General features: G+C 42.0%; 1 protein-coding gene across 3 annotated transcripts in view; it reads right to left on the bottom strand.

Annotated features, from left to right (window-relative positions):
• LOC132398637 (ras-related protein Rap-1b) overlaps nt 1–13,250 on the bottom strand; it is a 66,763-nt gene that overhangs the window by 15,236 nt on the left and 38,277 nt on the right. For all 3 annotated transcript variants that reach the window (XM_059978341.1, XM_059978340.1, XM_059978339.1), the window contains exons 4-6: nt 11,799–11,867; nt 11,330–11,386; nt 4,546–4,686 (exon numbers count right to left, since the gene is read on the bottom strand). In XM_059978341.1, coding sequence (XP_059834324.1) covers nt 4,546–4,686; nt 11,330–11,386; nt 11,799–11,867 — 267 coding nt within the window. The remainder of the gene's footprint in view (nt 1–4,545; nt 4,687–11,329; nt 11,387–11,798; nt 11,868–13,250) is intronic.

The raw sequence follows: 13,250 nt of genomic DNA on the forward strand, positions 1-13,250 counted from the left end.
GTGTCTTCTTCAGGCTGAACTCTCTACAGGTTTCTGCAAAGTGAGCCATGAAATCTTGTAGCTCCTGCTGTGAGTGAGTTGCAACAGCTGCATTATCAGCAAACAGGAAGTCTCTGAGGAGCCTTATCCGCATTTTGGTCCTCGCTCTGAGTCTTGACAAGCTGAAGCAGTTTGTGTCTGACCTTGAATGGAGTTAAGTGCCCTCAGTGGCCTCCCCAAAGGCGGACTTGAGTAGGACAGCAAAGATGATGTCGAATGGCGTCGGAGCGAGGACACAACCGTTTTACCCCACTGAGGATGTTAAAGGACTCTAACGTAGAGCTGTTGAACACTATGGTCCCCTTCATGTTGTCAGGAAATGACCCGATGATACTGAGTAGGATTGGGAGGCAGCCAATCTTGGCAAGGATCTCAAAGAGGCCTTTTCCAAGCACAAGGTCGAATGCCTTAGTAAAACTGATGAAGGCGATACAGAGTGGTTTCTGCTGTTTTCTGCATTTTTCTTGCAGTTGCATGAGGGAGAAGATCATGTCGATGGTGGACCACTCAGCCCTGAGACTCAAGATAGACCCTTTCTGCGAGCAACTCGAGCAAAAAGCTTCCCCAAAACTCTAAGAAGAGAGATGCCATGATAGGTGTTACAGCTGCTCCTATCGCCCTTGTTCTTGTAGAGAGTGATGATGTTTGCATTCCTCATGCCTTGGGGTACACTGCCTTCTCTCCAAATCTGGCAGAGGATATGGTGCAGCTCTGGGATGAGGGTGCCCTTGGCACATTTGAGAATCTCAGGAGGGATGCTATTTTTTCCTGGTGCTTTCCCAAAAGAAAGTGCTTCCTGTGCCTCACTGGGTTCTTCACCAAGTTCAATCACGGTGAGCAGAGGTTCAAAGGTGTTCAGTGTTTTCTGTAACGACAGTCTCTCTGGCATACAGCTCCGAGTAATGTTCAACTCAGCATTCCATCTGTTGTGTTCTGTCCTCGATAACCTCTCCAGTTGATGACTTTAGTGGGGCAGTCTTGCTCTGTAATACGCCAATGACTTGCTTGATTCCATCATACATTCCTCTGATGTTGCCAGTGTCAGCAGCCTCCTGGATCTTAGAGCAGAACTGGAGCCAGTAGTCATTTGCACACCAACTGGCAGGCCGTTGAACTTTGTTCCGGGTAGACCGGAGTACTTGTAGGTTCTTCTTGCTAGGAGAAGACTTGTATGTGGTCAGTGCTTTTCTCTTCTCCATCAGAGGCAACTGCACTTCAGAGTGGGCCTCAAACCAGTCAGCAGACTTAACTGTCTTTTCTCTCCCCGAAGGTGGATATTGCAGCGCTGTAGATGGTATCCCACAGGTTCTCCCATCTCTTGCTGACATTGGTGTCGGGAGCTTGGGCTTGCATAAGCTCTGCTATCTTTACAGAGTCACGAGTATTGCTGGTGACAATGTGTGGCCTCCCCTCCCTTCTGGAATGATGAAGTCTCCTTGGCTGAAATTTTATCTTGTTGCACACAAGGGAGTGGTCAGTGTCACAATCTGCATTCTGGCAACTGCATGTCACCTTGACAGTCTGAAGTCTACTGGGTCTTGCGAGAATGAGATCAAGTTCAAGTCAAGTTTATTGTCATTTCGACCACAAACTGCTGGTACAATACACGGTAAAAACAAAACAATATTCTGGTGCTACATGAAACACAAAACTACACTAGACTATGTGAGACAGCACAAGGCTACACTAGACTACATAAAACAACATAAAAACTGCACTAGACTACAGACTTGCACAGGACTACATAAAGTGCACAAAACAGTGCAGGGTAGAACAATAATTAATAAACAAGACAATTGGCACAGTAGAGGACAAATTACAATATAATAATAAATTATATAGATATCAATCTAGACTCTGAGTATTGAGGAGTCTGATGGTTTGGGGGGTAGAAACCATTGCATTCTGGTTGTGAGTGCCCAAATGCTTTGGTACCTTTTGTCAGATGGCAGGAGAGAGAAGAGTTTCTGTGAGGGGTGCGTGGGATCCTTCACAATATTGTTAGTTTTGCTGATGCAGCATGTGGTGTAAATGTTTGTAATAGTGGGAAGAGAGACCCCGATGATCTCAGCTGACTTCACTATCTGCTGCAGTGTCTTGCAATCAGAGACGATGCAATTCCCGAACCAGGCAGTGATGCAGCTGCTCAGGATGCTCTCAATACAATCCCTGTAGAATGTGGTGAGGATGGGGGTGGGAAATGGACTTTTCTCAGCCTTTGCAGAAAGTAGAGACACTGCTGGGCTTTCTTGGGTATGGAGCTGGTGTTGAGGGACCAGGTGAGATTCTCCACCAGGTGAACATCAAGAAATTCGGTGCTCTTAAATACCTCAGTGGAGGAGCTGTCAATGTTCAGCGGAGAGTGGTCGCTCCGTGCTCTTCTGAAGTCAACAACCATCTCTTTTGTTTTGCTCACATGCAGAGACTCCTGTGTTAAAGTCACCGTGAATGAACAGTGGCAGCACTGAGTTCATCACAGAACTTGTCTTTAGCTTCTGGGTAGAGGTTAATGTAGGCGCATAAGCCTACAGAGGAAGAGGCGATGATGGATGATGTCTATCTGTAGTCTACTCAGTCCACTGTTGATCACTGCAGTCTTGCAGGTGTTGATCAAATTTTGCAGGTCTTCTGTAAGGCCTGGTGTCATGGTCCACACGTTCTAAGTACTTATCTTGAGGGCTGGATACTTTTGACATTTCCTTTTTTTGCCAGGTGTAAGGTTATCGATCCACCTGTTGGGGGTTCCCTGAGTTCTACACATTCAGTGGAGCATGTGGACCGTGGCAAGGCATCACCTATTTGAAAGGGGACTGCCCAGCTTGAGGAGGGCAGTAGCTACCTAGTGAGGTCCTAGGACCTCTCCCACTGTTAGAAGCAGTCTCTGGCGCCTCATCTCTATGCCAATTGAGTGCAGTGGCTTATCACCAGTAACTGCTGCTTCCATGCTGTGTCAACTCTGAGTCAAGTGTCCTCTCCACAGCACAAGCCTGGGCAGGAAGATTTGAAGAACTGGTTGTTGCCCATGCAGCAGGCTCCCCCCTCCACATCACTGATATAGTCCAAGGGAAGGGTAAGCACCGATACAGCTGGCACCAGTGTCATTGCAGAAGTTGCCAGAGTGAAATTGTAAACAACATCAAACTGCTTTAGGGACACCGGCTCCAGATTTCTTCCTCAAGGTTTACTCCTGAAGCCTTTCCCATGGGTGGGTATGGCCACAAAGCAGCAGAGGTTTAAAATCAGAGTTTTCCATCTCCTAGGCGGGCTGCCGTCCAAGGCTGATGGGCCCCAGCTGCCCAAAGCAACTGGTTTTGAAGTGCCAATGGTCCATCTTCACCCCTTCAGTAGAAACAGTCCTGCTGAGCCTAGTAGTCAAGCCGTATGTGAAGCAATTCAGTATTCAAGTATGATTGAATGACAATTTAACTTGAACTTTTTAACCTTAGAACTGATGAATTCTTAGGAAAGTTGGATACAAGCCAGTCAAGTATATAGAGCCTCAGTCCCTGTACAGAAGATATGTCTGTGAGTACGCTTGTGATGAGGATCAGGAGGTAGTATTAGAAGAGCCCCAGTTTCTGCACATATTAGATTTTAAGGCTCTTACAACCAGAGTAGATAAGTTCCTGAGAGAGTGTATGGGATATTTTTCAATCAATACATTGAGGGGCCTGGTCTTCATGTGTGACTTAGCTACTAAGCCTGGCGGAAGTTTTTCTACTGACAGAAGTGGCAAAATTGGATTACTAGTACCTTAAAACTGGGCAGATGGGGCTTGTCAGCCATGGTTGGCAGCTTATCTAGGAGAAGGAAATCTCTGATTTCAAACTTGCACTACTTTGTGGCCATACCCACTCGTGGGGAAACCTTTGAGAGTAAACCTGGAGAAAAAATTTGGGGTTGGAGTCCCTTAAGGCTGCCAACACTGACTGGCCATTCCTGTGCCACTGCTACTGCCAAACTGTGTCATCTCTGCTGTTTCTTTAGATTCATCAGCTCCCTGGAGAAGCACAGCCTGCTGCACAGGCAACAACTTATCGTACTGTCCTGGCTTAAGTATCAACACTGACAGGTAGGAAGCAACATTCAAGGTCAAACTTGACCAGAGGAGGGCCATATACACTGAGGCGCCAATTAGGGAACAAGTAATACACAATGAAAGGGGTTAACCAGGGGTTAGCCTAATTAAAATGGATTAAATACTTTGGTTCTGCCAAAATCATAAGATGGTAAATTGTGAATATTGTGCAGTGCTGTGCATCAGTTTTATAGAACACTGCATAAGCTCAGCTGTTTCAAGAATAAATCAATCTCTTTCAGTATAATTTTAAAAGCTCTGCACCACTAATCTCTGTTTTTTCCTTAGATCATTTTATGATTTGGATCTCAGGTTTATTTATCCCACGATTGAAGCAAACATTTTAATTATAAGCTTGATTTAAAAAAAAACTTTGAAAAGTTTTAAATTAGGTTTTCCAAAACAAAAAGCTGGTTGTACATACTTACATCATCAGTATCTTTCACTCTAAGAATTTGCTCTCTAAGATCTTGCAAGTCATTGAAAGTTGATTGTGCTGTTATAGAATACACTAAAGCAAAACCTTGTCCATTCTTCATGTATAGATCTCTCATTGCAGTAAATTGCTCCTGTAAATGAAATATGACTATATCATTCTATAGTTATCAGTAACCTTAAATAATTAACAAATATTGCTTAAATTAGCAAGTATTAAAGTACAATTTTATACTAGTTAAATGACTGCATATAAAAATACATTTTATGAGGAAAACAAAAATCACATTTTCAGTAAGTTTGAGATTGAACTGCTTCACGCAACTCACTAGTTAAAAAAAAAATAGTAACACGCATCAGACCAATGATGAAATCATGCTGGGTTAACTTGTTTTGGAAGCAGCTTAATGCTCAAAATATTACCCAATTCGCACAAGAACAGTAATAGTGGCTGAATGATTGCAAACCATTTTATGACCCTGTCAGTTTTATAATTGATGGGATAAATTAAAATTAAAAAAAGGAAAGAATAACATTCCTGAATGTCCATGATATATTGAACCTAGAGGGATCAAGTCTTTGGCACTCAGTCTGGCTCCGTGGCTCAGAACAGAAGGGGAAGAAGTCCAGTAAATCAAAGGGTCAGGGAAGTACAGCACAGAAACAGGCCCCTCAGCCCATCTAGTTCCATTGACCTGCACCAGGACCACAGCCTTCCATATCCCTATTGTCCTATCCAAACTTCTCTTAAACGTTGAAATTGAGCTTGAATGCACCACTTGTGCTGGCAGCTCATGCTACACTCCCATGACCCTCTGAGTGAAGATGTTTCCCCTCATGTTCCCCTTAAACTCATCATCTTTCACTCTTAACTCATGATCGCTAGTTGCAGTCCCTCCAACCTCAGAGGATGCCTGCTTGCACTTACTCTATCTGTACACCTCAATTTTGTATACCTCTATCAAATCTCCTCTCAATCTTCTACGTTCTAAAGAATACAGTCCTAACCTATTCAACTTTTCTTTTAAACTCAGGTCCTCCAGATCTGGCAACATCTTTGCAAATTTTCTCTGCACTCTTTCAACCTTGTTAGCATCTTTCTTTTAGGTAGGTGACCAAAACTGCACACAATAATCCAGATTAGGCCTCACCAATGTCTTATACAACTTCAGCATAAAATCCCACCTTCTGTACTCCATACATTGATTTATGAAGGCCAATGTGCCAAAAGCTTTCTTTACGACCCTATCTACCTGTGTTGCCACTTTCAACAAATTGTGTACCTGTTTTCCCAGATCCCTTTGTTCTACCATACTCTTCAGTGCCTTACCATTCACTGTGTAAGACCTACCCTGGTTGGACCTACTAAAGGGCAAAACCTCGCACTTGTCTGCATTAAATTCCATCTGCCATTTTTCCAGCTGATGCAGATTCCTCTGCAAGCCATGATAGCCTTCGTCATTGTCCACTACACCCCTAATCTTGGTGTCATCCACAAAGTTGCTGATCCAGTAAACCGCATTTTCATTCATATAACTGATACAGATAACAAACGAAGGACCCAGCACCTGCAGCACACTATATTCACAGGCATCCAGTCAGATGAACAACCCTCTACTATCACTATCTGGCTTCTCTCACAAAGCCAATGTCTAATCCAATTTACTACCCCATCCTGAATGTCGAGCAACTGAACCTTCTTGACCAAACTTCCATTTGGGGCCTTGTCAAATGTCTTGCTGAAGTCCACGTAGACAACATCCACCATCTTTCCTTCATCCAGATTCCTGGTAACTTCCTCAAAAAAACTCCACAGGACTGGTTAGACATGACCTATTACATACAAAGGCATCCTGACTTCCCTTAATCAGTCCATGGTTATTCAAGAACTTGGACATCCAGTCCCTCAGAATACCTTCCAATAACTTTCCCACAATTGATGTCAAATTCTCTTGCTTATAATTTTCTGGTTTCTGTTTACAGCAATTTTTTTTAAAACAGTGGAACACCAATGGTAATCCTACAATCCACTGGTGCCTCTCTTGTCGCTAAGAATGTTCTGAATTTCACAGCTAGGACCCTGGCAATCTCTGCATTTGCCTCTCGTAGGGTGTGAGGGGACACTTTGTCAGGCCCTGGATATTTATCCACCCTGATTTGCCTCAGGGTAATAAACATCTCCTCCTCTGTAATCTGTACAGGGTCTCTGAAGGCGATGACACTTGCCTCACTTCTATAGATTCTGTATCTGTCCGTCCAGTAAATACAGATGCAAAGAATGCATTTAAGATCTCCTCCATCTCTTTTGGCTCTACACATGGATTACCATTCTTGTCTTTCAGAGGACCAATTTTGTCCCTAGCTATCATTTCGTTCATAACATACTCTAACTGTAGAATTCCTTAGGATTCTCCTTCATCTTGTCTGCTAGGGCAACCTCATGCCTTCTTTTAGCCTTGTTGATTTATTTCTTGTGTTAACTTGCATTTCTTTTACTCCATAAGCATCTAATTTGTTCCTACTTGCCTGTACCTGCTATGCACCTCCATTTCTTCTCTTAACCAGGGCCTGAATATCACTTGAAAACCAAGGTTCCCTAAACTTTTTATCTTACCGTTTATTCCAAGAGGAACATACGAGCATTATACTCTCAAATTTTGTTTTTGAAGAGCACCACTTTCCAAGTACACCTTTGCCAGTAAGCAGCCTGTCCCAACCCACACTTCCCAGATCATTTCTGATAACAACAAAATTGGCCTTTCTCCAATTTAGAATCGCAACCTGCAGACCAGACCCCTCTCTTTGCGTACTTACTTTGAAACTAATGGCACTGTGGTCAGTGGATGCTATGTGTATTCCTACACAAATTCTGTCACCTACCCTGTCTCATTCCCTAATAGCAGATCCAGTATCACACACTCTCTCATTGGGACTTCTATGTACTGATGAAGGAAACTTTCCTGAACACATTTTACAAACTCCATCTCATCTAGACCTTTAACATTATTGGATTCCCGGTCAATATGTGGAAAGTTAAAGTCACCTGGCTATAGGGGATTCCATAGTTAGGGGAGATAGCAGATACTGTGGACAAGAAAGACAGCTGGATAACATGTTGCCTTCCAGGTGCCAGTGTCAGAGGTGTCTCGGGTTGGGTCCACAGCATTCTAAAAGGGTGGGGGGGGGGGGGGAAGGCAAACTGCCAGAAGTTGTGGTACATATTTGTACCAACAACGTACGTAGGAAAAAAAAGTGTCCTGAAGAGAGAATACAGGGAGTTAGGTAGAAGGCTGAAATGCAGGACTTCAAGTGTAGCAATCTCTTGAATGCTGCCTGTGCCACATACCAACGAAGGTAAGAGTAGGATGACTGGGCAAATAAATGCGTGGCTGAGGAATTGGTGCAGGAGGGAGGGTTTAGATTCCTTGATCCATGGGATCTCTTCTGGGGAATGCATGAGCTGCACAAAAAGGACAGGTTGCACCTGAACTTGAGGGAGATCAATACCCCGACAGGCAGATGTGTTAGAGCTATTTAAACCAATTGAAGGACTTAAACCAATTTGGCAGGGGAATGGAATTTGGAATGATAAGACTGAGGAAGAACAGGCAGATGATGGGGCAAAATTGCAGTCAATGGAATGAGTTGGTATAACATGGGGGCAAAATTGAAATGGATGATGAGTACAAGACTGAGGGTGTTCTGTTGGAATACACACTGTATACTAAATAACCAGGCTGACCTTGTAGGGCAGTTAGAGATAGGCAGGTATGACATTGTGGGCATCACCGAGTCATGGCTGAAAGAAGATCATGGTTGAGATTCTTAATGTCTAAGGATACATATTGTATCATAAGGCAGAGGGGATGGGATGGCTCTGTTGGTAAAAAATGAAATCAAATCCTTACAAAGAGGTGATATAGGATCGGAAGACACAGAATCCTTATGGGTAGGGTAAAGAAACTGTAACAGTAATAAGACCCTGATGCAAGTTATATACATGCCTCTGAACAGTAGCCAGGATGTAGGGTACAAATTACAATGGGAGATAAAAAAGGCAATTGTCATGGGGGATTTCAATATGCAGGTAGACTAAAAATCAGGTTGGTGCTGGAACCAAAGAGGGAATTTCTAGAATGCCAAATAATTGGCTTTTTAGAGCAGCTTGTGGTTGAGCCCACTGTGGGAAAGATTAACTGTGGATTGGATGTTGTGTAATGAACCAGAGTTGATGTGGGAGCTTAAGGTAAAGGAACTCTTAGGAGAAGGTGATCATCATATGACAAGAATTCTTCTAGTAGTTGAGAAGCTAAAAATTGGATGATCAGTATTACAGTGGAGTAAAGGGAAGTACAGAGGCATGGGGGTGAGGAGGAGCTGGCCAATGTTGATTGGAAGGAAACACTAGCCGGGATGCCAACAGAACAGCAAAGGCTGGAGTTTCTGGGAGCAATCTGAAAAGTGCAGGACAGAAAAATCCCAACGAGAAAGAAATATTCTAAAAGGAGAATGAGGCAACCGTGGGTGACAAGGGAAGTCAAAGAGAGCATAAAAGCAAAATACAGAGCATATAATATGGCAAATATTAATTGGAAACTTGAGGATTAGGAAGTTTTTAAAAAATCAACAGAAGGCAAATTAATAAAGCAATAAGGATAAAAAAAAGATGAAATACCAAGATAATCTAGCCAATAATATACAAGAGGATACCAAAGGTTTTCTCAGATATATAAAGATACTAGCCGTGTGTCAGAAAATTGAGAGTGACAAGGGTCTGAAATGAGTGTAGTTGCTATAACCAAGAAGGTGCTTCGCCAGCTGAAAAGTCTGCAGGTAGAAAAGTCACCTGAACCAGATGGATAGGCAGCTGAAGAGATTGTGGAGGCATTAGTAAAGATCGTTCAAGAATCACTAGATTATGGAATCATTAGAGGACTAGAAATTGTAAATGTCACTCCATTCTTCAAGAGCAGAGGGAAACAGAAGAAAGGGAATTATAGGCTAGTTAGCCTGACTTCAGTGGTTGGGAAGATGTGGGAGTCCATCACTGATGATAAGGTTTTGGGGTATTGGGAGGCACACACTAGGCCAAAGTTAGCATTGCTCCCCAAAGGGGAAATCATGTCTGAGGAAACAACATCCAAGGTAGACAAAGGAGAGTCAGAGAATGTTATTTACTCCGATTTTCCGAAGGCTTTTGACAGAGTGCTGCACATGAGTCTGCTGAGCAAGAGAGCTATGGGTATCTGGCACAGATGAAGAATTGAGGCTTGGGATACAGCACATTGAATTGCAGGGCAGGTTTGAAGAGCCAAGTGGTTTATTTATACCTTCTTGTATGACATAGAGTTTTGAAATCTCCTGAAGAACAGCTTACAAGACCTAGTGCTGACCATCATAAAATATAATTAGATTGCCCAGAATCACTTTTCAAAAAAAAAGTCATTGCTCATCTGACTTGAAGCCTGATTTATAAGAATATTTCTATTAGAATCTAAAACCGGTGGCTAGAAATAAATCTAACATTAAGAGGTAAAGATAGAAATAAATTTAACATTAAGGGGTAAAGCTAGAAATAAATCTAACAGCATAAAGAGGTGAAAGTATTCAAAACAACTTTGATTTGTAAGGATTAGAAAGGGCAGGGCACAAGGCTTCCACAAGCCTGTTCTGCTATTCAGTAAGAGGAAGCAGATCCAATCACTTAGTTCTACTTTTCCGTCTGATTGCCATAACCTTTGATTCCTCTGGTATCCAAAAATCAGTTTATCCCAGCTTTTTGCATATTCACAAATAAACAACACCCACAAAAAATGATGCCAAAAATTTACAAATCTCCCATAAACAATCCCCCCCCCCCCCCCAATACTCAATCCTAAAATATCAACCCATTTCAATGCACCTTTGTTCCAACTTCACAATCGGAACTACCTTGGCACCTCATCTGTCAATCACTACAAGAATTTTGTACAAGCCCCTTCTTCTGATCTCCAGCAAGCATAGGCCATCTTCATCCAATCTCCTTAGTCCAGCCCACTCAAGACTGAATCAATGTGGCAAATTAACTCGCCACTGAGGGAAGTATATCCTCTTTGCAGATAAGATGACTAAATCAGCACATATGCCCAACCTCAAAGCCTAAAATAATTCCAGAAAAATTTGCTTAATTTTGAAAATTAAGTCCTTTACAATAAAACCAATTCACGTACCTTTCCAACACTGGCTACACTTGCACGTTTACATTTTGTATCTCGTGAACCACATATCCAAATCCTTCAATACACCAACATTCCTCTCTGAAAACTTTTCTCTATTCCTTCTCTCAAACAGTGCATAATACTCCCAAATTGTACTGTGTACCGCCTATCACCATTTAATCCACTTTCTACCCTGTCAATATTCCTTTGCAGATTCTCTACATCCTATTCACAGCTTACTTAAAAATAACTGGTAATAATGTAGAACTTTGTATCACAAATTGTGGTAAGGAAAACATTTCCAAAAGGAAACCAAATTAGGGAAGAGAAATAAAGATAAACTACAAGGCTGAAACTATTCTCCAACAATTCCAGAAAGCCCTTGGTCAGATAAGATTATCCAAATGAATCATCAGCCTGGGCAAATGAAAAACAGCAAAAAAAAACCAATGAAATTAGAATATGGCATTTCTATTTTTAGAAGGCAAATGGAATCAGAGACAAACATGAACTATAAACAAGCAGAGACTAATTAGGCTGAAATTGTCTCTTTGATGAAAGGTTCTGACTAGTTTTTTACCGTTCCAGCTGTATCCAAGATTTCAAGCATACATTGTTGTCCATCTACTTCAACTTGCTGTAAGAAAGGAAAAACACTGGAATTAACACAAATGGGTCTGAATTATCAACTTCAAAGTACTTTTACAGTAATGATAATACTATAGTACTAAATGTGGCAGATACTATAGAAAAACTGACATTTTACTGATTATTGCAATCTTTATAAAGTGAATTATGTTATGAAAAGAATTGTGTGAAACAGATTTGCACTACTAACATTTCTAGCTGAAATCCAACATTTATACCCCTGAACAAAAAATAACCCATTATAGCTAAACAAGCCTGTAAGAACATGAGAAATAGAAGTGTTGGGTAACACAGTTGTCTACTATATAGAGATCTAGATGAGACCTGCAGCTCTGGTCCCCAAAGGGGATTCCCATATCCCAGCTTTGTTACATTCAAGATTGACTTCATTGTAAACTCACCTTTCTGTAAGAATCCTCTATTGTTGGATCATATTTTTCAACAAATATTCCCTGAACAAACTGCACCGTCTGCAAAACAGTACAACTTGTTGTTATGGAAAGAAACTAGTACACTGTACAAGTTGAACTTTAAAGAACAGTGTCCAACAATGACCTCATCCAAAACCAGCATTTGAGAGATTAAAATTTTGTACATCTACTCTGAATACAAGTAACATTCACATTAGAGCCATTCAGATTATGGATATTCATGTCGAACGAGTTCAGAAATCATTAACCAGAAATTTTAAATAAGGAATAAAATATGCTGCCACAGAATTGCATTACCGAATAGCTTTGCATTACAGAAAAAGAAAATGGACACAGCTCTCCCATAACAGCATTGTGGTCGGGTTAGGTGGGGTGGGGTTAGTGATTAGCACTTGTTTATATATCACATCAGAGCAAATGGTCAAAGTGAAATGGATGGGTCAATAGACAGAACTTAAGTTCAGTTTGGCAACAACACCTCCTCAATGATCTCCATCAGCACAGGTGCTCTACTACAGAGTATACTTAGCCCCATGCTCTACTCACTTTGCAATTACGATAGTGCGGCTAAGCACAGCTCCTATACCATATTCAAGTTGACGACGATAGCACTGTCGTAGGCTGAATCAAAGGTGGTGATGAATCAGCATGTAGGAGGGTGATTGAAAATCTGGCTGAATGGTGCCACGACAACAACCTCTCACTCAATATCAGCAAGATCGAGGAGCTAATTATTGACTTCAGGAGGAAACCAGAGGTCCAAGAGCCAGTCCTCACTGGAGGATCAGGTGGCTGACCTAACCAGACCAGACCCTTAATACCCCTGGACATTCCAGCCTTATCAGTTATTGCTCAACTCCATTTTATTTCCCTTGATTCAGTACCTTCCCACCCACATCTGTGCTATTTCCCTGGATCTGATCACCTTATGTTCACCATGAATGTCCAGTCGCTCTACACTTCTATCCACTTCAAGAAGGCCCTAAAGCTCTCTGCTTCTTTCGGGACAGCAGACCTGACTAGTTCCCTTCCACCACCACACACCGATTTCTCATTCGGCTCTTCCCACTTTCCTCAAACATTAAGTGTAGTCATAGGCACAAGTATGGGTCCCAGCTCTGTCTTTCTTTTTGTTGAAGGCAAGAAGGAGGAAGTTAGTATTTGGAATAAGCTGCCTGAGGGGGAGGAGGACGGCGACACAAATAGTAACACCATTTAAGTGAATTTAGATAGGTACTTGAAGAACAGGGCATAAAGGGAAATGGGATTAAGAGATTGGTATAGCAGGTGCATGAGATTAGTATAGCAAGCATAATGTAAGGCTTGGGTATGGTGGGCCAAAGGGCTGGTTTCAATGTAGTCACTATGACTACAAGACCATATACTGTGGCACCCAAATGCAGAATTGTTTTTCTATCAACT

This window comes from Hypanus sabinus, chromosome 8 (assembly GCF_030144855.1).
Source record: "Hypanus sabinus isolate sHypSab1 chromosome 8, sHypSab1.hap1, whole genome shotgun sequence".
In the NCBI taxonomy this organism is placed as follows: domain Eukaryota; kingdom Metazoa; phylum Chordata; class Chondrichthyes; order Myliobatiformes; family Dasyatidae; genus Hypanus; species Hypanus sabinus.